Source organism: Palaemon carinicauda, chromosome 8 (assembly GCF_036898095.1).
Source record: "Palaemon carinicauda isolate YSFRI2023 chromosome 8, ASM3689809v2, whole genome shotgun sequence".
NCBI lineage: Eukaryota > Metazoa > Arthropoda > Malacostraca > Decapoda > Palaemonidae > Palaemon > Palaemon carinicauda.
This window is the reverse complement of record NC_090732.1, coordinates 141,445,182-141,470,625: the sequence shown is the minus strand read 5'-3', so window position 1 is coordinate 141,470,625 and position 25,444 is coordinate 141,445,182. Positions and strand designations below refer to the sequence as shown.

Below are 25,444 nucleotides of genomic sequence, written 5' to 3'. Positions count from 1 at the left end.
ATATTTCCTCCAGAGATATGCAACAAAATTACTTCCAATTTACAAGACAGCTCCATGGCCAAGTACCAAAATCTCTTCAGTAGCTTTAAAGAGTTCATACACAATAAATATGGAAGTAACAACAAGTTCCCTCTTTTATCAGTGCTACTCTATTTTAACGAATTAATAGACAAGGGCCTAGCATACAACACACTAAAAGGATACCGAGCTGCTCTTGGACCGGTTTTGAAGGGATACTTTCCCAATTATTGTCTAGCAGAAGACAAGTATATTAAAGCTATGCTTGATGGAGTAAATAGAAGAAGACCCAGCAATTCTCATCAATTTCCAGGCTGGGATCTTGATAAAGTGGTTTCCTTCCCCAACACTACAAGAGATGATTCTATGCTGCTCATGATTAAGAAGACCTTATTCCTCGTAGCTTTGGCTTGCCCATTGAGAGCTAACCAATTTAATCATCTATGTATCTCCAGGAGCTCTTTCACGCCAGAAACCATTGTGTTAAGGAACCACCCTTCCTTCTTGGCCAAGAATCAGAGAAACAATTACACTCCTATTAAATTCAGCTTTAGGCGTCACCCTATCAAGCCAAAAATTTGTCCAGTTAGACAATTAAACTTTTATCTGGAGTACACAAATAAAATCTGTGCAGAAAGGAAAATAGATAGGGAAGACCATATTTGGCTGGATGAAAACTTCAAGATCATGTCCCTTCCAAAGATGAGGCAGCTATTCAGGGACTGTATTTTCAGAGCTGATCCCAATGCCAGAAAACACTCCACCAATTTCCACTCTATCAGAGGTCAAGCAGCTTCAAGGATGATGTATAATGGAGTTACGCTGCAAGAGATAATGACTAGGATGAATTAGAAAAGCAACTCTGTATTTGGGTCATTTGATGCGCTCCTCGGTCTACAGGGAGCTTTCGATGCAGTCGTTGCAGGATTTCATCTTCATGCCCCCTGAAGTATCGGGTGAGCAAAACCAGTGGGTCTGAAAGGCTGAAGCCTCTCTCTCTAGAAGTGACAGTTTACTTGTGAACCTAAGTTCCGGAGAGAAGCGGCGAGGCCTTTCAGACCCAGGGTCTAGTTCACCCTCCGACCCTACCCCCGTAACCAAGGAGACCATTCTGGAGGAAATAAGGGATTTGTAAAGTAATTACATACAAAGTCAACAGCTTACATGTCTCTGAAGGCCAACCATAACATTTCTCAATTATTCATAAATTTCTTTAAGATATACTTAGAATCTTATCCTTGCATTTAGAGGAGAGGCAACTTTTAGGTAACAAGATAGGAATATCATGCAAAGGGGAGGTGAACTCCTGTCACATTATATCATCTTAGAATATAAAGAGGAATGGAAAATGTCAAAATTCACAAATTGGAACTTTGAGTTACTATTTGTAGTAATTTGCAATCTCAAATAAATCTCACAAGAGGAAAATGGAATGGTAAGTACAGATATACTTCATAGCAACTTGCAACTTCAAATATGGCGGTTTGGTTCCTGTCAACTCACATGTCTCTGGTTGCTCCGCCCCGATGGGCGTGGTTTGTGCCCGCTTACGGCTGTCTGGGGGAGGAGCCAGGGGTGTGTCATAGCGAAACCAGTGGGTCTGAAAGGCCTCGCCTCTTCTCTCCAGAACTTAGGTTCACAAGTAAACTGTCAGTTCTGTATTAAAGTATCTCCCCCATGCTCCCAAATGAAGGGGAGGATGAAGAATATATTTGCAACCCATTTCTCATAATGATCATACATTCAGACACAATATTCTTTCGGATATAGGCTCTTCCATGACTGCCCACTGGTCTCCTAGTATGAACAAATAGTTGTCTTTGTCCAGTAAGAGCCTTCAGTATATTTTGGACAAATCATGGATATTACTGGTAGTATTCCTAATTTTCTATGTGGGATTAGAATTCTAATTTTATCCTTTGAACAAAAATGCAATGCCATTCATAGTTAAATGCTTGATCACAGAAACTCACTAAAAATTGTATCTGAATTTTATGAAAACCTTGAAGGTTAAGGTTTTAGATAGTAAGAGTAAACCTGCATCTCCTAAATTTTGCAGAAATGCTATTTTTAAAAGGATTTTAAAGATAGTTCAATAATGTACTAATGAATGTCGGTGTTCGGTGGACAGTATCTTGAAGGATCCTGGCTTTCTAAGTAAGATTATTCAGTGTATTTTAAGTCGAAGCTATCATGGAAAAACTAAGAAGATGGAAAGCCCCTGGATACGATGAAATAACTGCTGAAATGATATTGGCCGAAAAGGAAGTGACTCGTAGATTACTTACAAGATTATTTTGTAGAATGGGGTGTGAAGTTGCAAAACCTGATGAATGGGAGCTAGTAGTGTTGGTGAAGATCGCAAAAAAAGGAGGTCTGAGTGATGGCAATAATTGCAGAGGCATCACACTTACGTCAGTTGTCATGAAGATATATAGTATGCTCATTGTAAAGAGACTAGAGAGAAAGATTGATGAAAAGCTGAGAGATGAACAAGCAGGATTTAGAAAAGGTAAAAGTTGTACTGATCAAATTTTCATTTTAAGACGTACAGCAATGTGTAGAATACAGAAATCCACTTTTGATGGCATTTGTTGACTATGAAAAAGCCTTTGATAGTGAGCACAGGCCAATTTTGTGGAGAATCCTACAATATTATGGAGTTCCTCTCAAATAGGTAAATTTGATTAAGTCAGTTCATGAGCATAGAAAGTGCAAAGTTAATGTTAGTGGAGTCCTGTCAAATGAATTTCCAGTGATCAGATGAGTACTCCAAGGGAATGTGCTGTCACCTATGTTTTTCATCCTCCTCATGGATTTTGTAATGCATAGAACAGTTGGGGATGGTGGATAAGGATTGGACTGGATTGGTAACAGGAAATTAGCAGACCTAGTGTATGCAGATGACACTGTCCTTATTAGCAGAACACCACAGGACTTGCAAAACATGCTTACCAGAATGCATGAAATATCATATGAGGTAGGGCTCAAGATAAATAGAATAAAGATAGAGTTAAGAATGGAATATGCAATGGAAGGTGAAGAGGAGAAAGGATTAATGAGGTGGAATCATTTAAATATTTAGGAACTATAATCTCTAATACATGATCTTTAAAATTTGAGTTTAATGAAAGATTGAAAAAACAAATCAGACAATGGGTAGGTTAAGTAAAATTTAGAAATCCAATCACCTGAAACTACATATAAAAATCAGGCTATACAGTATATCAGTTTAATGAGACTGCTGTTACTGTATGGACAAGAGTCATGGTATGACAATGAAACAATATCCAACAGATTTTGTAGATTTGAGAACAAAGCCCTGAGAAGAATATTGGGAGTTAAATGGTAGGACAGGATTAGAAATGAAACTATAAGAGAGATTACTCAAGTGCCTTAGGTGGATGAGATCATGGTGAGGGGTAGGTGGAGATGATTTGGGCATGTGTCTTTGCACTCCACAGAGAGATTAGTTCACCAAACTTTCAACGGGGCTCCACAAGGTGCTAGAAGAGTTGGAAGACCCAGGCCTACATGGCTGAGGACTATGAAACTTGGAGTAGAACATGATGAATGGAGAATTATTGATTTATAAGCTCAAGATAGAGATGACTGGTGAAATCTAACCAAGCCCCTTTGCGTCCATAGGTGTAGGAGGAGATGATGATGTTGATGATGTCCTAAAGTGGCTGCTGGCACTGGGGTCGTAAATTTTTTGAGTTTAATTGATTTATAGACCTATTTTTTTCAATAATTTGAATAAAGTTCGATAAACAAGCTGGAGTCGCATATTTCAAACTATATTTGGGTCAATTTTTCATTAAGTGTAGACCAATTGAGTCTAGAATTCTAATTATACTTTATTATACATTTCAAATTTATTTTTAACTTATCTTTTTCTTTCACTGGCATTCCACATTCATCAGAGTTTGGAAGTCAGCAATATGAACATCAGGGGAGGTCTATCTATCTATCTACCTTGGCACTTCCCCCTATTTTGGGAGGTAGCCAACATCAAAAAAGAAATAAAAGTTTTTTTTTTTCCCTCTTCATTCCTCCTTGATTGACAAGGAACTCAGCCAAGTTTGGTTGGTACTCCAAGGGTGCCACAGGCCACCCTCCCCCATCTACCCCCACAAATTAGGTTTCATATGCTGACTACCCTGTTGCTTCTACATCAGCAGTCACCAAGGTGACCTGAGGTAGCAGCAAGGCCTATCGGAACTATGTTCATATGTATTCCTAGCATGCTTTTTTGCCTCTCTCACATCTATCCTCTTATCACCTAGGGCTTTCTTCACTCTATTCATCCACCCAAACCTTGGCCTTTCTCTTGCACTTCTCCCTTCAACTCTGCATTCATCACCTTCTTCAGTAGGCGACCATTTCTCATCCTCTCTATAGCGTCTAACTGTCTCAACACATTCATATGTACTCTAGCTGCTAATTCATTTCTCACACCCATTCTCACCCTCACTACTTCATTCCTAACCCTATCTAATCAAGTTACACAACCCATACTCTTCAGACATTTCTTCTCAAACACATTCAATTTCAGTCTCTCTGTCACTTTCATTTCCCATAGCTGATCCAGACATCACAGCTGGTACAAACACTTTTTCATACCGAACTCTATTTACATTCATCCCTAACTGTCTATTCTTTACCATTCCCTTCACTTCCCCTAACAAATTACTTGGCAAAGGGTACAAGCTCCCATTCGTGCTTCATTGCCGCCCCCTCCCCCCATCCTCCACTCCAATAGCGTTCCACACATACGCTCCAACATCTCTGAAGGCTCTGGCCTTGGAGGCAGAGGTCCAGGAAATGTTGAAGAAGGATGTGCTAGAAGTTGTACACGATCAGTCACCAGGGTTCTACTGTTGTGTCTTCCTTGTCGATAAGACGACAGGAGGTTGGAGACCGATCATCGACCTTTCGCCATTGAACAACTTTGTTCAGCAAACTGCGTTCAAGATGCTAACAGTTTGCACTGTGCTGTTAGCCATCAGGCAGTATGACTTCATGCTTTCGATAGACTTGAAGGACGCGTACTTTCAAGTACCAGTTCATCGGTCGTCTAGAAAGTACCTCCAATTCACCTTCCAGGGCACGGTGTACCAGTTCAAAGTCCTCCCAAGTGTTCACACGAGTGTTCACGATGGTAGCAGCTTGGGTCCACTCGAGGGGGCATCCGCCTACTGATGTTCCTCAACGACTGGCTGATTCTCGTTTCCTCGCAGGAGCAGTTGATTCTGGATTGAGACTCGCTTCTGGCAGTTTTTCGCGATCTGGGGATCGTGGTGAACTGCGAGAAGTCGAACCCCATTCCCAAGCAGAAGGTGAAGTATCTGGGAATGCTGATCGACTCGGCAGCAGCTCGCATAACGGATTAGCAGACTCAGAGAGGTTGCGCAGCCATTCCTGTCGCAGGAACAACTTCCAGCCCTCTAGTGGCAAGCTCTTCTAGGTCACCTCTCCTTGCTGGAGAAGTTAGTTTCTTTCGGGCGGATCCATCTCCGCTCCCTTCAGTGGCGTCTGAAGGACCAGTGGTCGGCAGCCACCGATCCTCCCTCTCCTCCGGTCCTCATGGAACGCGAGGTAAGGGAGGATCTCTTTTGGTGGCTAAACGAGGAGAACCTCATGAGAGGGTTTTCTCATAAACCCTCCTCCACCTCAATTCCGTCTGTTCACAGATACGTCCACGGAAGGTTGGGATGCACACCTGGACGACTTGGTCATGTCAGGTGTGTGGTTGGAAGAGAAGAAACACCTGCACATCAACGTGCTGGAAATGATGGCAGTCTCGAGAGCACTCTTTCATTTCCAGGCCTGTTTGAGGAGCACTCGGTAGTGCTGATGAGCAACAACACGTCCGTGGTCGCGCACGTCAACAAGCAAGGGGTCACGCTCTCACGTCCCTTGCAGCGTTTGACGAGGCAGGTGTTTCTGTGGGCAGAGAGTCAACAGATAACCTTGTCAGCCAGGCACTTTCCAAGCAAGAGAAATGTTCTGGCAGACGCCCTAAGTCGCAGAAACCAGGTAATAGGGGCAGAATGGTCTCTTCACCCTTGGTTCGCGAGTTGAGTACTTGACCTCTGGGGAGAACCATGCATCGACCTTTCGCAACACGGCACAACGCCAAGCTTCCCATGTTTTGCTCTCCAGTACCAGATCCCGCGGCTGCGTTAGAGGACGTACTGCAACATCCTTGGGATCTACTGGATTGCTACACGTTTCCCCCCTTTTTGCTTGCCTCACGCAGTCCTGTCCAGGGTCCTAGTAACTCCAGGACTCGGGATGAGTCTCATTCCTCCACTATGGCCACACATGGAGTGGTTTCCCGATCTGTTGTCGCTCCTGGTCAAGACACCGAGAGAGCTACCATACTGGCCCAATCTCCTTCGGCAACCTTTGTCAAACAGGTACCACCAGGCGGTGCAGTCGCTTAGACTTAACGCGTGGAGACTATCCAGCATCTCCTCAGAATGTGAGGCTTTTCGCGACTTGCTGCAAGAGAGATGTCAGGGTACCTTAGAAGATCCTCTCCTCAGTCTACCAGGGGAAGTGGTTGGTCTTCTGTGATTGGTGTAGTGGAAGGGGTATCTCTCTGGTCGGAGCCTCTCTGACTCAGATCGCAGACTTCCTAGTCTTTCTTCGCAGAGATAAGCTCCTTTCGGTTTCTGCCATTAAAGGGTACAGGTCTGCCCTTGCAATGGTGTGATGTCTGAAGGGCATAGATATCTCCAACGCTCATTAAGAGCTTCGTACTGTCGTGTCCCCCGAGGGAACTTCGAGTTCCCCAGTGGGATGTCACCTTAGTTCTCGGGTCTCATACTCGTGCTCCATATGAACCCTTGAGCCGTACCTCAGACAGGCACTTGACCTTTAAGACTGTTTTTTTCTGCTAGCCTTAGCATCGGCGAAGAGAGTCGGGGAATTATACGACCTCTCTTGTAATGTCAGTCACGCAGAGAGTTGGAAGGAGATCTCCTTGAGTTTTGTGCCAGAGTTTGTGGCCAAGACTCAGAACCCAGCGATCCATGATCCCAGGTTTGAGGCCTTCACTATTTCTTCCTTACCGGATGCGGCGAGTGACGGTTCAGCTGAGAGGCTTCTCTGTCCTGTCAGGTGTCTCCGGCGCTATCTTAAGCGAACTCGGCATCTCAGACCGGAATGTCGATGACTCTTCGTTAGCAATGGCAGAGCCAAGAGAGAGGTGTTGATGAACAAAATATCCTTCTGGATCTGTGAAACCATCTGCAAGGCATATGAGACTTCCTCAAGAGTCCAAGCACCAGCGAGGGTTAAAGCTCAGGAGATCAGGGGCATTGCCCGCACACTCGCTCTCAAGAGAAATCTTGCAGTGGGCCAAGTGCTGAAGGCTGGCGTTTGGAGATGCCAGGCCACCTTTACGGCCTTTTACTTGAGGGAGTTTACCCACAAGTCCTTGGACACCTTTGTTCTTGGCCTGTGGTAGCGGCTCAAGCTATTGTCTGACCTCTCCAGTTCTTCCAGGACAGGGAAGTCTCGTCTTGATTTTATGGTATGTTTGGCAGTGTGAAAGCAGGTTGCAGGTGATCCGCCTTTCTCTCTGTCTCTTCCCTCGGAGTTCCATACATCAAGACAAGTCTTCCCAGGTAAGATTGCTAGAGTTTGTTTACAGGTATTCTCCCCGCATCTTCTGCTAGGCAGGGAAGACAGTGGATGTTTAAACCCTTTGCCTTTTGGTTTTGAGTTTCATCCAGTCACTGTGACCCTAGGGTTGAGTGTCTCTTATGTTCACGCTCACTGGTCGCGCGATGCTCTTACACATCGCGTAGCGACTCCCAGTCTCTCAGACCCCACCATCATCATGTCGGGTCAAGAGACGGGTAGGTGGATTTAGTCCTCTGCTCTCATTTGAGACCAGGTCTATATCTGGGTAGTTAGTTGTCCACAAGCAGCAAAGGCAGACCTCCCACCAACCAGTGAGTCTTCCTATATTAAATGATTACGAGGTTTGTATATCGCGTCGGGGGGGGGGGGGGAGCTAAGCTCCGCCCCATACCGCCAGCCAACCAATCGACACAACTGCCTGGTTTTCTTTCTCTTCGGCTGTTTCAGCTGAGCTGAAGCGAATGCCTATATTAAATGATTACGGGTTAGTATAGCTAGGAAAAATACTATTTAGGACAAATTGTCATATTTCATCACCCGAAGTTCCATAACACACTATGACTAAAGAATTATGTGACTAATGGTAATGGTTGTTGATCTAGCTGGAGTATGGTAACTTTGGTGTTAACTGTCGCCGAGACTTTGGGGCTATTGTATAGAATTTGCAGAATTTTAATTGAATTTTTATTGTTCAGGAGCTTATGCTTCAAAGAGGGTATAGCTACTGAAGATCTGGAAAGCTTTGAAATGATTAATTTTGTTGAAAGAATTTTTTTTGGTTATTTGAACTTATGCCTTTCTTTGAAGATTAAATTAAAAAAATTTTCACTGGTTCTGTATATTAAATAACTTTCAACATTTCCCTCTTATTTTACTTTATCAGAAGGTTTTGTGTGGGTACATTCTTCCGTGAATCTACTACTTGATAATGTAAAGGACACTTTTAGCATCGTATCTCCAGCCACAATTCAAGAGAGATGGGAGGTTGGTGTAAATCAGCTTTCATCTTTATTATAGTTTTTATAATTTTCCATTGTTATTTTGTCTCTCGCTGTTTGGTACAGGTTTTATCTATCCATTTGCATTGGTTTTCATTGAATTATGTATTGATTGATTACTGTTAATGATACAGTGCCAAAAAATTATTTGCAATCTTGTTTTTAATTACTGCAATCTATTTATATGACATAGCAGATCATCTAAGCCATAAGTATCATTTGTTCCTACACGAGTAAAAACTCTCGTCTTTAAATATGAGTATGATTTCAGTGTAGCTAGAATTCAGCTGCTGAAATTTATGAGTATCAGTAGTTACTGAAGGGTGGCAGGGAAGCAGAGCCTTTCCATCAGTTCTTGAGTGCTCCTGTTCATATGTGCTTATTTGTTAGGGTGCACCCACCTGTTCATGCGTGTTCTGCTATTCGCAAGCACTGTATTAATCATGTGCACTCTACTTTTTTTGTTTGCGCTCCTGTTAGCACATACTATTCTGTTCATGAGTGCTCTCACTGTTAGATTGCTCAAATAGGTGAGTATATGCTTATCAGTTGAGCATAAATGTAAACCAATCACTTTATTTTTCTCCGTGACCATTTGTCTCTGGAAAAAATCCTAGCCCATCACCTGAAATTTTTTATCAGGTTGCTAGGACGTGGATTGGAGTCCACTCTTGCATCTCCAGGTCTGAATATCCTGAGATTTCAAGCCAACCTGTTTGGTCATAAGAACTTCTCTCTTAAGGATGACTCTCCAATTAACCCTTTCACTATGAGGCCACGGATCTGCTACACTAGCTGTATATGAGATTTGTCACCAACGAATGTACTTGCTCACTTACTCTATAATAACCTACATTTCCATGTTTATTTTTTACTGCTGATTACTGATTACAAAATAAATTTTTCAAAAGTTTGTTTTATTTTCCATTGTATTTCAGTCTAAACAACCAAAATACTTTTCAATTTATTGTGAAGTGATAATAGAATAATTTTTCAAAAATTTGTTTTATATAATTTTCTCTAGAATAATAGTAAAGCACTCTAATTTTGTGTAAAAAAGCTTTGTATTGATTGAAGTGACTATGTTATTCAGTAATTCTATGATAACCGTCAAAAGATATCAAACTACTCATCAGTAATAATGAACTTTACGCTGTACAGAAATGTAATGAAAATATCCATTGATTTCATATGACACAAGAAATATTCTAAAAAAAACTGATGACAAAAGAAACATATATCTGGCCCCCAGCCTTATTGCCTTATTCTATGTTTGGATTCCCCCAGGTCCCTCAGTGTGAGGCACCTCGTACATCCACCAGAGAGTTGCTAATGCATCTTCCAGTGTATTTTGCATCTTCCAGTCTTGGATGGTCTGGGATGCATCTTAGGTATTTATCAAGCTTATTCTTAAACACATCTACGCTCACTCCTGATATGTTTCTTAGATGAGCTGGCAGCGCATTAAATAGTTGCTGCATTATCGATGTTGGTGCGTAGTGGATTAATGTCCTGTGCGCCTTCCTTAGTTTTCCTGGTATAGTTTTTGGCACTATTAATCTACCTCGGCTTGCTCTTTCTGATATTCTTAGCTCCATGATGTTTTCAGTAATTCCTTCTATTTGCTTCCATGCTTGTATTATCATGTAGCGTTCTCTTCTCCTTTCTAGACTGTATAGTTTTAAAAATTGCAGTCTTTCCCAGTAGTCAAGGTCCTTAACTGCTTCTATTCTAGCAGTATAGGACATTTGTACACTCTCTATTTGTGCAATATTTGTTTGGTAGTGTGGGTACCAGAGAGAGAGAGAGAGAGAGTAAATTTAGTTCATAAGATGACTCCCAAAGACTTTGTTGCACTTTTGTAGCATAGCTTGTATTAATAATAATGATATTGATAATAATGATGATGACGTATACCGACATCACTTTGTGTATTACCAGGCATGTTTTGCCGTATAATGACGTCATCGTAGTGAAGGGGTTTAAGGCGTCCTTTAACGGGACCGTCCGCTATCTCTTCATTTTTTTTTCTAGATAATTCAAAATACACCATTTCTATATATGTTTTAGACATATATAAATACCTTTTTCATATAAAAATTTCAAATCATTTGACCAAAATTTTTTGATTTATTAGCAAAAATCATGATTTTAAAAAAATATTTAGGTACTGTACATTTTTTCTCTACTAATATGACACCAATTGTATTGAAAATCTTACCAGAAAAACTTCTTTATAAATCAAATAATTCTGTGACAGATTTTTTTTTAATGATTTTTTTCTTAATTATCATCATCTAGACGTAAAATAATCATGAAAATAAGAGAAAAAGGAAAATCAAAATTCTGTTGCTCAAAATTGTGGAATTATTTTTCATCTTTTCAATGATATCTCTCTCTCTAACACTGAACATTGAATATGTTAGGAAAATGTACCCAAGTATGAATAAGTATGTTTTTGAGTTATGAGCTCCTAAAGATTTGCTGTTTTTTTTTTTTTTTTTTTAATCAAGATAACATTATTATGATAACCTTACTTTGTACTTTTATTGTTTATTCCTACACAAAGGCTCCCTAAACGAAGCATTTAGACCCTAAGTTTACTAATACACTTGGTGTAAGGATGTCATGAGTTGCCAGCATTTTCTCATTGTTGCCAGAGTTTTAGTTATAGTGTTCCAGCTTTGTACTCTATTTCATGTTTTCCTCTCTTTTTAGTTCTGTTTTGTTGCTCTCTGCTTACTTTTTTCTTTCTTTGACATTAGGTAACATTGGCCTTGCTATAAAGTTCACGAGAACATTGTGAAAATAATCATGTACATACAAAACGGATTTTGAGCAAAGTGAAAAATCTATTTCTGGCCTTCGACCCGTGCCGCCCAGTGAAATACTCCTTTTACATCATTTCTAAGGTAAAAACTGCTATGAATTTACCAGAGAAAAATTTGTATAGGAATGCTAGGTTGAACCCAGCTCGCTCACCTTAATAAAGTGTTGGTATAATACTGGGGCGCTGAATAAATCACAACCAGAGCCCTCGCACCATTTAGATATCTCCTGTCAACATCCCCGAACAGCCGTTCAACATCCTACTACTACTAGCAATCCCACGCCAGTAACGTCACTCCTTTTATAGCACGCGCTATCAAAAACACTTATTTTGCCTTGGTGTGTGAATTTCGCTGGTTTTACCTGGATTTACCTCAAGATGTCGGACTCCACTGTCACTCCATCTAAGTTAAGTACCAGATCTATGAGTTTTGAGATTTTGGAGGGGGCCTTGCCCTTTTTTGCTTATATTATAACAGTTTTATTTTTCACAACCCCGCGTGGGTCTTTCATGGCGCTCGGCTTCCTCCTATCTCTCTCTCGTGTCGTTCTTAACGCTTTTCAATGAGTCCTCCATACTGATTGTTTCTCGTTATGAACTTTCTGGGTATCCACGGTTCACACACCGTATTAATTTATTATATTGATATCCTGTTATTACGATAACAGTTATTACGATACATGAGCGTATTCTCATTAGGTTGGCATGCCTGGCCGCCTTCGGGCGTTTCTATTCCATTAATATTATTACTTGGATTATTTACATTCACACGCCACGGACTTGCTTCTCATTTTTAACGTCATTCGTTTTCTTGCATTAGCTCGAGGGTCTTTCATGAGTCAGATATTAGTTTTTCATTTTGTTAGCACTTCACTGACTCTGTGTTATGTTGAAAAATACCTTTGTTTCAGTGCCTTAATGTTACCATTTTCTGAATATATAATTGTTTGATAAAAATGTGTTGTTTCAATAATCGTATGGTATATTTTGTAATGTTAATTGTAATTAATTTAAAAAAGGGCTGCCAAGTAATCTAAAACTTATAAAGAGACCACCATGCAAAAAATCTCACAATAGTTTGAGAACCATTAGACTAAAGGGAACCAATTGCTTTTGGGCCACTTGGGGCCACTGCTGCTGCTGTCCCTCTGAAGGATCGAGGACTCTTAGCAGGAGATTGGTTGGTGGAAACAGGTAAATGCGATTCCACCTGTTCCAGTCGAGGGACATGGTGTCCATCGCCTCTGCTTGAGGGTTCATATAAGGGGCTACGTAACGAGGTAGTTTCTTGTTGTCGCTCGTTGCGAAGAGATCGATCTGCAGTTCCGGGACTTTTTCCGAGATGAAGGAGAATGAGTCTGTACCTAGGGACCATTCTGTCTCTATAGGCTTTCACTTGGATAGAGCGTCTGCCGTCACATTGCGGAACCCTTGTAGGTGAACTGCAGATAGGTGCCATCCCTTCCTCCATGCCAGGTAGAAGATGGCTAATATCACATGGTTGATGTGGGGCGATCTCGAGCCTTGTCGATTTAGACACTTTACTATCACCTCGTTGTCCAGGACCAATCTGATGTGGATTGATCTGCGAGGGGATAGTTTCTTCAACGTCAGGAAAACTGCCGTAGCTTCCAAAATGTTGATATGAAAGGTTTTGAACTGGTGCGACTAATTCCCTTGGACTTTTTTGTCGAGAGAATGGCCTCCACATCCTTCCAAGGAGGCATCCGTGGTATCACCACTGATGGTTGTGGTGGTTGCAGGGGAAGTGTCCGTGCTAGGCTCTTGGCTGTTGACCACGGCCTTAACTGCGTGCGCAACAAGGTCGGGGTGAACCTTAGTTGGTCTCTTAGAGCGTTTGGTGCGCATTTCCTCCAGACTCCTGACGCATCTTTCAGATGTGCTTTTAGCACAGGGTCTGTCACTGCTACAAATTGGAGAGAGCCCAATACTCTTTCCTGTTGGCTTCTTGAAATCCTCTTGTGACGGATTAGTCTCCTGACAGATATTCTATTTCTCTCCTCTTCTTAGATGGAATGGAGAGGTAGTGGGACTTTTAAATCCCATTGGATTCTTAGCCACTGGAACTGTTGAGCTGGAGAAAGGCGAGATTTCTTGCGATTGATCTTGAAGCCCAGGTGTTCCAGGAACTGGATCACCTTGTTGGCTGCTTGCAGACAAGTAGTCTTGGATGCTGCCCATACCAGCCAATCATCTAGATATGCTACCACTTGAACTCCTTCGGAGCGTAGCTGCTGGACGATTTGTCTGCTAGCTTCGTGAATATCCTTGGGGCTGTGTTCAGTCCAAAGAGCATTGCTCTGAAAACAAACTTCTTCTTCTATAGTTTGAATACTAAGTAGGAGGAGAAAGGGCGACTCATTAGAAGATGGCAGTAAGCATCTGCTAGGTCTATTGAGACTGTGTACGCCCCTTTTGGCAGAAGGGTCCTTATGTGTTGCAAAGTAAGCATCCGGAACTTGTTGAGTGGAGACAAGTCTAGAATGACTTGGGAACACAAAACAGCCTTCCCTGGAACTTGATGGACTTCGCTTTCCTTATTACCTTCTTGTTCAAGAGTTCTGAGGTATATTCTTCCAACAAGGGGGTGGAGTGTTGGAAGAATTCTGGAAAACGGGGTGGAGTTCTGCTCCATTTCCACCCCAGTCCATTTGTGATTAGGCTATGGGCCCAGGGATCGAAGGTCCAGCGATCCCGAAAGTGATGCAGTCTGCCCCCTACCTAGAACCCCTCATTGCTCGGGGGTTCCTGCGGATTTGTTTCCGCTACCACATCCTCCTCGGCCCCGAGAGAAGTTACCTCCGGGAGAACTTCTCTTAGGGCCTTTTTCTTTCTGCCTAGGGTGAAAGGAAGTCGACTGCCTCTCAAAGTTAGGGTTAAACACTGGCGACTGGGCTACCAGTTGTTGAGGGACCATTTGGAAGGTGGTGTGAGGCATCATGGTCATAGTCACTGCAGGAAGTTGTGCAGGTCTGCGTGGTCTCCTTGAATTTTTATTTTTAGGCTGGGGACCTCCATCCGAGGAAGATTTCCTCTTTGAGTTCATGCCCCACTTTCGGAGGAGGTTCCTGTTCTCCGAAGCTGCTCTGCAATGATCTCTTGGACCAGTTCCTGTGGGAAAAGGTCTTTACCCCCAGATGCTCAAGGTAATCAGCTTCCTTGGTTCATGTCTGATGGTCGCTGAGGCCAAAACGAACTCTCTGCAGGCTCTCCTCGCTCTGAGGAAAGCATATAAATCTTTCACAAGGGTACCCATGTGAGACTTAGCCAGGAAGGTGAACATTTCTGTGGCATTATGTTGACCTGCACTCATTTCCAGTCAGTTCTGATGAGAAAGGGAGGCTGCAAGTCTCTCCTTCGACTCCTGTTCCCTCCTCAGAAGATGGTCTGGCAACTTCGGAAGGTTCTTATTGAACTGTTGGCCTGCTATCTCTGGATCCAACTTAAAGACGGTTGGGTGGACATCCTTCCACTTCTCCTCGCAGGTAGGCAGTGCTAGAGAGAATGGTTTGCATTCCTCTAGGGTTGGGCAGGGTTTGCCCTTGTCGACTGCCTTGACGGCAAAGTCTAGGGCTTTCTCCGAAAAGGGGAAAGAGATGGAGGAAAGGGCAAGAAAGGTGGGATGTTTCTTGCTCAGTACTGAGACTTTGGAGTTGGTGTACCCGGCTCCCTTCAAGGCTTTCAAGAGGATGACTTGCGCCTTGTCATGTTCAAAGACTATGACCTCTTTGGGTACTGTTTCCTCTCGGGCTGCATGTTCATCCTGCTGTCTCACGTAACAGTCTGGGTAGGCCGAAAAGTTAGGCCAGAACTCAAGATCTTCAATCAGCTTGGCCCCCAACTTCTCCGACACGAACAGTTTCCCATTCATCATGGGCATATGCTCCGCATACCTCCAGGGATTAGTTCCGAAGCAGTGAGGGAGATCCAACACTCTATGGGGCTTCTTAGTGGTGCCCTTGGTGGATCCAGGGCAGTCCATCCTCTCTTGCAACAGTATCTGCTGCTGCCTGAGTGATTCCCACATTGTCTCTTGTTCCTTTTGGAACAATTCCATTATCCTTTGTTCTTGTTGACCTGCGCAACTGGTTGTGGAGTTGGGTCCGAGGAAGTTGACGGCATAGGTTGGTATGCCGTCACGGCAAACGGTGGGTCTTCAGTTGCCGTTGATACGGATCCTTCTTCCTCCACTTGTGGATGTTCTACGTTTTCTTCAGGGTCTCCTTGCAGTAGGTCCTGCTCAGTGTCAGTGGACACTTCTGACATCCTCTCTTGGTGGATGTCCATGCCTTCCAGTGCCTTGTTTATGTCTGCGTCGAGCTTCAGTTGTATGAGGGGAGGCTGGACCTGTTCCTGGGACACCACCGCATTTGGCAGAGCCTTAGGGAACAGTAGGCACCCTAGGGGGTCATTGGGTAAGTATGGTCCTGGAGAGTTCTTCTGGAACCCTCTTACCCATTTGCGAAGGGTCTCCCTCGCTGTATCCCTAGTCTCTATGGTGCTTGGGGGGGCTTCTCCAAAGCCGTTGGCCAGAAGGGTTTAGCAGGTGGTGCAACCCTTCGGGTCCCAATATTTCAGGACTCCCAACACGATGCAGCAGGGGGCATGAGTCCTGCACTTCGTGTGGCCACAAAAGTCTTTACTTTTGTGGTTGCAGAACAACGCTGCACACTTCTCCATCGGCTCCTCCTGTAAAGGAAAAAGGGCCCAATGAGTATTGATATTTTTTATATCAGTGATATAAAAGTATACAATTTTTATTAACAATACTAATCACTATTGCTTATGGTAGCTTAGGATAGTAAGCTTGAAAGGAAGTAGAAAAGACACATATCTTTGTTTCCTCTCCCAGGCCATTGATAAGACCTCCGTCAGTATTGATATTTAGTTTCCCTGATAGGGATAATACAAGGTAGAAAAAACTCTAGGAAATAGAGTTAGAGTTAGTAAATGTCTTATACTAATATTATCCACCTGTAGTATATATTAATACCGATCGGGTATTTTAGGGTCATGATGATCATGGAAAACCATCTGGGTGTTGAGGGAGTACTCAACCTCAACATGATATCGTGGTCCCAACAATTGTCTGCAATAGGAAACACAGAGTATGTTAGAAAATGTGTACTACTGTATAATTGTATACAGTAGTTTTGCCGGCGGCACTGCCGGTGTTAGGTTAGTACCTGGCGGTACTAACTGATAGAGAGAGAAAAAGTATTTAGGAAGGAGAGTTTCCTATTATTATGAATAAACATAACAGTTGGAAGTGTAGGAGGACTATCAGACCGCCTACTGTCTCCTTGTAAGAATGAAAGTTCCAGTGGAAGGGGAAAGAATCTGTCAGGTTTTGGCTTCCACCCATCTACAAAAGGCCTGTCGCCGGCTATGACGTCGGTGGCAATGAATGTGGATGGCAGCTCAAGGGAGAGCCCCAAAGTATGTTAGGTTCCCACCGGCAGCCGTCAGGAGCCGTCTCAATCTTCCCCCCAATAATATTCACTTCCTGTGAAGGAAAGGAGTAAGGGGGAAGGTGGCAGAGACGGCTGAAATAACTGCTACCGGCAGGGTACCAGCCGGTAACGCAGTCCCCATAGCAAGCCGGGATGACTGTCAGAATACCGGTTAAAGAATTTTGTGACGGCTATGACGTCACTAAAGGACAGAAGGGGAAGGGTAAATGGTCTTATAGTTCATTGATATGAGAGGTGGCGGCAGGTATGCCGCCTTCCTTAAACAGTGAGCTGAGGAAGCATGGTTTCCTGTGCTGACGACATCGTTAGTGGCGGAGGAAGCATGGCTTCCTGTGCTGACAACATCGTCGGCGGCAAGACAAGGGCACCCTGAGTTAGTCACTATCTAAATCAAAGCCGGAGGCAGCAAGAACTTTGTTCTACTCGACGGCGATGAAGAGAGACAGTGGTTGCCGCCTATAGCAGCGGCGATATCGGGGAGGGAGGAAGGGTTTAGCCTCTTCTCTCTGAGAGAGAATGAATATTTTAACTTATCTATAGATTCTAGAGAATGTAAATTCTCATACGAATCGAGAAGGAACGATAGGGTAAGGCTAAACGTGGGAAATTACTTTACTAATGTATATATGAGCGGGAGTAGCCTAGCTCTGATAAGAGCCCCGGCCAAGGTAGTTGGTACCTCCGGGGTTCCCGCCGCATACGATAAGTAAAGTCACATAATAGGAGGAGGAATAATATTCATGTATGCAAAATCACCACTTGTATAATTTGCTTAAATGGCTAACATTATAGCTTAATACCGGGAATTGTCACCCTACTGACTAAATAAAATGCAATTGTAATGGGCGACTGCAGTCATAAAATGGCTGCCTCCGGATCTCGGCAACACTCACCCAAACACACTTAGATTATTGAAATTTAACTGTGAAAAGGGAGACTAAAATTGTACACAGGAAAGAATTAATACTCAACTTTCCAGAAGATGAAAATGCTGGAGAGTGCATGATGAATATTCCCAAAAACTTGTAACAAAACACCGGGTTAACGGGGAGCACAACTCGCTTAGAGAGCTACAAGAAAAGGAATGGCGTCACGGTAGTAGTAGGGATGGACGTCCACCGGGTACCTAGAATGGCACCCCCTTCTTTGCCACTCTTCCCCCTTGCATCAAAGAGTTGAATCTATTCGGGGTGAAGATTGCTATGTGTCGTCTCCAGAATATGTCCCCTGATATTATGCGATATCCTTTATTGGATACTCGTGCCAGGAGTTAGAATCCTGGAGACCTTCGGTTTAATTCTCTTGGAGTATCACTGTAGCAAATATCCGTTAGAAAGCTACCTAAAGGAACCTTCCATCAGGACGACATGGCCCAAAAAATGCAAGTAAACAAACAAACATGCAACATAAATTCTATACGTCTTTGGAAACTCTGGCTGTTCTTCTCGTAGTTCGCGTTCGCCTACCCTCAACCAGTGTCTTCCATCTCTGGCAGACGTGCGAGATTTCAAAATATATATGATAATATTGCTACATATATTAAAAAATAAACACGATTATTCTGTCAAACTCAGTTGTGCAGATGACGTCATCATTTAAAGATCGCTTTATCTTCATTGTTTGTAAAAATAATTGTCTGAAACTTCTGGAGAGCATGTAAGATATGTTTCTGCATGCATAGAAACAATAAAACAACTTTTGATTTCTGAAAGTTATGTCAAAACGCCATAGCCGACAGTCCCCTTAAGTTACACTTCCTGCCTTATCCACCCCTTAATTCTTAAGTGAAGGTCAAGGCGGCTACTCAGTTGTCAGACAGTTCACCACCTGCCAGTAACTATCAACATTTTGTTATAAATGTTAGCAGTTGAATTCCAGCTTTGCAGAACTCATTCTTGTATTAAAGGAATACCTAAGGTTTGTATAGTTAGAAAGAATACAAGTTACTTGAAAAACATTTTTTGTATTTTTACCATATGATAGTCCTTATATAATCTTTATTGTCCTTGTCAGGAAGTTTCTTTAGAATTGAATAATGGCGGTTTTAATGTCAGCTGTCTACAGTGTCAGAGAAAATGGGAAAATTTACAGGATGGCTATTATTATTATCAAACAAAATCTCAGGCAACAGGAACTTCATCCCATTGGCCGTATTTTACCAAAGTAAAAGAAGTAATGATTGCCTTGCATATTCCTGTAACTGGTGAGTATTTTAACTATAGAATTATGAAGTTTTATTTAGAAATGATTTATGTCACTGTTTGATACAATAATTCATATTGTGTAGCTGTTTAGCAATTCATGTTGTCTGTGTTGAATGCTTAAAATGATCATCAGCCTTCTAGATAAGAGCGTTACATCATCACCACCGTTTAATTTTTGCTTTTGGTTTTCCCTTTACTTGGATACACGTCTTAAGAATGCTCTCTAGTGTTTCTTATCTCATGGACATATTGTTTTAATTTCCCTTAGGTCAAAGTCTTTGTGTGTGTTATTTCTGCATGAATTTTTGGGTATTCCCTTTGGTTAGTATTCTGCCCTTTCATATATTCCCCTTATTAACCTGATTAGTCTTTTCACTCCTCATCATGTACCTATATTATTATTATTCTTTGGTATAATCAATATTATTATTATTATAATTATTATTTTTATTATTATTATTATAATTATAATTATTATTATTGTTATTAGAATAATGATTTATGTTTCAAGAATCCTATGGAACTTTCTTAAGCTGCATACAAGATTTTTCTCCATTGGATATACATGCACACTTATTCTGTGATAAACTATATTTCGATGTTCATTTTTTTTTTACTGCTGATTATACAGTGAAATTTTCAGAATTTTACTTATTTCTATATTTATTTTACTTTAACAGGAAAGCACTGCGCTTTCATGTACTTTTCCTATGAAAAATCTTTCTATTCATTGTGAAGTGAATATAGAGTTTTTGTAAAAAATTTTGGTTTGTTATATTAATTTACTCTAAATAATAGTAAATCAATGCGTAAACAGCTTCATATTCATTGCAAAGTGATTATGTAATTATGTAATAATTCCATAATTGAAAGCCATAGGAAAACCTGCAGAATTTTATTAGAGATACTGTTCATCAGGGCGATTATTGAATCTATTTGATAATGCTGACAATGCGATGTTGCATGAACATGAAATTTTAAAGAAAAAGACAAAGCAGTCAATTCTGGAAAGTATCCAGAAAGTGTAAATTAAAGGATGCAGTTATTGATAGTGAACGCCATTTAACAGAGAATTCCTGATGTTTTACCTGAAGTTCTCATGGAGCAAAATTCTCCCGCCAAGCAATAATCCCTTCCTCTCCCCTTAATAGGTGAAGCACATTGATGGTAAGTATGTAGTAAAGTACTGTACAACTTTGTTCCCTCGAGGATATAACCCTCCTGTCCCATGTTTAGTGTACCTCCTGAAGGGCAGGACTACAAGTAGTTCCCCTCCTGAAGGACGGGATTGTACTTATTTACCCTGGTAAAGGGTTGGACTGTTAGCAGTTTCCCTCATGAAGAGATCATGTTGCTGATCAGCGAGACAATGAACTCCTATGGGGGTGTTACTCAATTGGAGTTTCCCTTCCCGTGGTGGGAATTTTCTATTGCAGCTCAGGTGTTCGTTCTTTCTTTCATTCCCAATAGTGATCGTCGTCTGCCAGGCATGCCTGACAAGCCCCTAAATGTGAACCTTGCAAAGTGCCTGTGTTCTCTCCCTCCCCTTTCTCTTTGTTGGGCGCTTCCCCTGGGGAAGTAGTTAATGAAAGGGATGTTCTTGTAGGAACGCCTTTCGCTTAATTCCTTTGGGCTTGACGATCACTGTGGGAGGAAGTGATTGTACTCTCCTGCTATTTGGTTCCTTTATGGTCAGTCAAGTGGATCTGAGTACATAAGCCTGGGGAAGGTTGGCATTGCAGTCACATTTCCTGTTTCCTGTTGTGACGAGGGAAGTTTGTGCCTTACCCAAAGTTTCTCCAGTACCTTCAGAGTTAGCATTTGTGAGTATGGCGGTTGGCCAATAAGGGTTTTTTTTTTCCTTAATGCTACTTGTGCTCAGGTTGATTTTGATCGTTAGTTCTCTATTTGCTCAGGAGTTTTTCCTTACGATTGGTACCTTCAAGATTAATCAGTTAAGGAGAAGTGCAGGGTATACCTCATAGCCCCATGTGAGTGGTTCCTAAATGCATCAATTGGCCACGTTGAAGGGATCCAGTCTCTTTTTAGAAAGCTCCTGTGGCTTCTTTCTCCATGGAAACATCAGCTGGGTAACTAGACTTTCCAAAAAAGGTTGGCCAGGGAAGAAGAATCACATAGTTTCCTATTCTAGTTCTTTTTCCTTCTCATCTTTATACAATTGTAACACTACTGCTCAGAAAAAGAATAAGTTTAAGTTCAAAATGACCTATGCAAAGAGTCTCTTAAGATTTTGAGTGATCTCTTCTTACACGTGAGAGAAAGCCAGCGCTCTACTGAAAACCAGGGGAGGTACCTTTTTGAGCAGTATACGAGCATAGGTTCATGCTACCAGCACTCGGTCTCATATGATAGGGATGAAGAAATACCTCTTCCCTTTTCCCTGAACTACCCCTGGATCTCTTTCTTTGGATCCTGAGGAGACCGCTCATTAGTTGTATAATTTGACCAGCACCTGCACTGGACATTTAAGCACATCATCTAAGGTAACACATTCACCTTAAATCTTAAGGAAGGTTGGAATGACTGGCCTTTTTACTTTTTCTTGTTATCCTCATCATGGGGATGAAGCAGCTGCAACTGTTGTGTGTAGCATTGTGGTCACAAAATCAGGGAAATAGAAGAGAAGTCCTCCATATGTGGGCTCAGCTCAATATTTCTGAAAAAGAATACAAAATTATGGGACCAGGCAAATGGAAGGGCAAAAAAAAAAGAAAAAAAATTCTGTACCACTAGTACTGTCTGCTGTGGAATATGCCGAACTGGTCAATGACTGGTCCCTGTTCTAGGCTTCGAGCACTGAGCCGGTCTGACCATACGACCACACGTGCTCTCCAGAGGGAGTGTACACTATGCCTTTCTTGCTCTCAAGGGTCTGGGTTTGTTTTCCAGACATGGAATAGCATGGCCCTATTCATGGTCTGCCTGCTAAATATATGCACCCAGACCTATTCTGAATTGATTTTTGTTAGATGAAACAAACCTAGAACTGGTTGAGAAACACATAGTCTCTATCCTTGTGGTACTGTTGAACTGATTATTGGTCACAGTAGCACCTTTTGGCCACAAAGGCAAGAATTGCTCCAAGGATCGAATAGCTGCTGGAATCCTCATCTACGTCTTAAAAGGGTAATGTCGTGGTAGTGGTGAAAAGAGATACCATTTATTAGTACTTCTTCATCAACTGTACAGTATCCTAAAGGCTTTGGTATTTTAAGGGAAATTGCAGTGAAGCCTTTGGAGGCAGCCATGCCATTTGGCTTGGTCTAGAGCAGGGACGGGGAACATGCGGCCTTAAGGCCGCATATGGCCTTCTGGATCATCAAGTGCGGCCTTCTACGGCCTTTGATATATGTACAACAGGGATCGGCAACCTTTTGAGCACAATGTGTCACTTGATAATTTATAAAAAAAATTTTACTACCTTGCGTGCCAGTTGTTATTTTTAGAACCATATAGGAAAATTAAAATTATACATGTATAGTATGTAGTGACCATTTCACTTATAATCTATTTTCCTGAACATGCATGACATAAATGTTTGATATGCCATAATAAAGCATATTTTCCATTAGTAAGAGTCTTTCAATGCTTAGCAATACACAGACATAGTTTTTAACTGACTTCAGTTCCTTGTTTTCGCAAACATTCACGGTTTTGAACACATTACTTTGTTTCTCATAGCTGGATACTACATTCTTAATTGCCTTAGCCTTGACTGCTAGTGTTTTCTTTCAAAGTGTGGTTCAACACTCGATGTGAGAGACACAACATTCTTGCAGCAGAGAGCACAAACAGCACGGTCAATCTGATAAATAAATCCAGTCATTTCTCCATGATGACTGAAATAATCGGACATGAAACTTTAATTTTTTTTTCATAGTACAGTAGTCATCGTGACAATTAATTAGAAAGAATATTACATACGGTGACTAAAAGACTCACTGGAACAACAGGGACCATACTCAGGTAGCGTAATCAAAATCTCAAGGAATTATAAACGGGACCATACTCGGGTAGCCAATCTGACCTGATGAGGGGAATTACTTGATCGTGGGATATGACATGCAAAATCGTATTTGTGCGGATCGGTACACATCATAGGAAAGGAAATGTAGTGAGATAGATAGATCGATAGATAAATAGATAGATAGATATATGATAATTTAAATCATAAAAAATTATAAGAAACTATGCACAATACACATTCTCTCTCTCTCTCTCTCTCTCTCTCTCTCTCTCTCTCTCTCTCTCTCTCTCTCTCTCTCTCTCTCTCTCTCTCTCTCTCTCTCTCCTCTCTCTCTCTCTCTCTTAGGATTACTTCTTTGCTCCTTCGAATCAAAGGCCGTGCCGCGTGCCATAGGTTGCCGACCCCTGATGTACAGCATGTGCAGTATGGTTCTGCTTTGACAATGAATAGTGTGTGTTTGAAATCATTCTACTGTATGTACACACATACAAATATGGGAAAGTTGTGTTCAGTGATGTACCTCCCAGAGAATGGAAGCAATTTTTCCTTGAATTCAATGAATCCTAACTTAATACAACTAGCAGTTTTTCCTTGTCAGCTGCAGCAGCTGTTGTAGCTGACAAGGAAAAACTACTAGTTGCAGTGAGTGAGTGATTTAACGCATGATGGACGAGAGTGTTCCTGTTTTGTCCATCTCCTCACTGTGATCTATGTTAGTTTTAGATGAGTCAACAGGTTCCAGATTTTTGGCATAAAAATATTTTATTTGTGCTTTCACTGATGAGTTTTGATTGTATGAAAAACAGCTTCCATTAGATAACCTTAACGCAAGGACAAGAGGAACAGACATTTTAACAACTGCAATATGCAATATCACAAAGGAGGACTAAATTTTACTTCCTTATTATAATAAGTTATGCACTGATGGTGTTCCACCTATGATGGCTAAAAACTAGGGATTTATTGAACATCTTAAGTAAGCAAATAATTGATTTTTTTCAATGAAAACAGCTAAGTGTGTTTAAACCTAAATATTTTTACTGGGATGTTGCATTTTTATGAGAAGTGATTGTTTAAAAAATATCTACTTGCTAATATAAAATATTTTAAAAGGTTATATTGTTGATATTTATAAGCTATCTTTTCCAAAAGATTAATATTATCTTATTTATCACTTTAATACAAAGAACCTACTTGCTTAACTAAAGTAATATGAAAAGACATGCTTTCGATATTATTCATATACTTACGGTAGTTTGAAAACTACCCAAACTTGAATGAAATATTTTAAAATCTAGTTTTCAATATAATTCATTTACTGATTACTTTTATAAAAAGTACTCAATTCAAATATTTGAAATTGTAATGCTTTAAGTTTTATAAACCTGTCACTCTTTAGATTACTAATAAATTATTTGGAGGATGAAATAACCAACAAAATTCTATGCGGCCTTAAGGAGCATTGAGGAATTGCAAGATGGCCTTCATCCAAAAAAAGGGTTCCCCACCCCTGGTCTAGAGGAAGGTTCAAGCTTTCTCTAAATCCTAGAAATGACTGCAAGCAGCTTTTTCCTCCAGAAGGGTTGGACCTGGCTCCACCCATTCTTGACTCTCTCAAGCTCAGTCCAGAAGGGATGTTAGTAGGAGAAGGGGGAAACCGGTAGTTGTTAGACTGTTTTCAGTCGGAACTTTTGTTCCATATTCAGCCTCCAAAGAGGAACACCTCATACTTTTGGTAACTCAAGGGACTGGTAGTGCATGCAGGTCTTCGTCATTTTCAAAGTTCCTGTTTATTTTCTTAGATATTCACACGAGCGTCTAATTGAATGTTAATTTTTCGCTGCTTAGAATTACCGCTTCAGAGGTTTAATGATGAGATTGTGACTACTATTTGCTCATATTAAGATTTGATAATTGTAATTGAGGAAAGTCTGATTTTACTCCCAAGAAAAGGACCAAGAAAAGGACAAATACCCGGGAATGCTGTTTGACAGATTTTTTTCATTATACTCTTAACAGAAACTCGGAGAGGAGGAGCATTTGTTCCTGATCAGTAGGAAGTGCTGAACCACTCATAATAGTAAGAAAGAACTATTGGTAGAAAGAGAATAGAGAGTAAACTCTCTTCTTCTACTAACCCGTTGAGATACTAACGCTAGAGAGTTTTAAGTTCTTTGACTGGCCAGGCAGTACTACATTGGATCCCTCTCTCAGGTTACAGCTCATTTTCTTTTTGCCTACACATACACTGG

General features: G+C 41.4%; 1 protein-coding gene across 3 annotated transcripts in view; it reads left to right on the top strand.

The window, feature by feature from the left end:
- The window catches only part of LOC137645989 (uncharacterized), a 134,168-nt gene that overhangs the window by 97,192 nt on the left and 11,532 nt on the right, over positions 1–25,444 (top strand). For all 3 annotated transcript variants that reach the window (XM_068379110.1, XM_068379113.1, XM_068379111.1), the window contains 2 exons: positions 8,561–8,661; positions 19,014–19,203. In XM_068379110.1, coding sequence (XP_068235211.1) covers positions 8,561–8,661; positions 19,014–19,203 — 291 coding nt within the window. The remainder of the gene's footprint in view (positions 1–8,560; positions 8,662–19,013; positions 19,204–25,444) is intronic.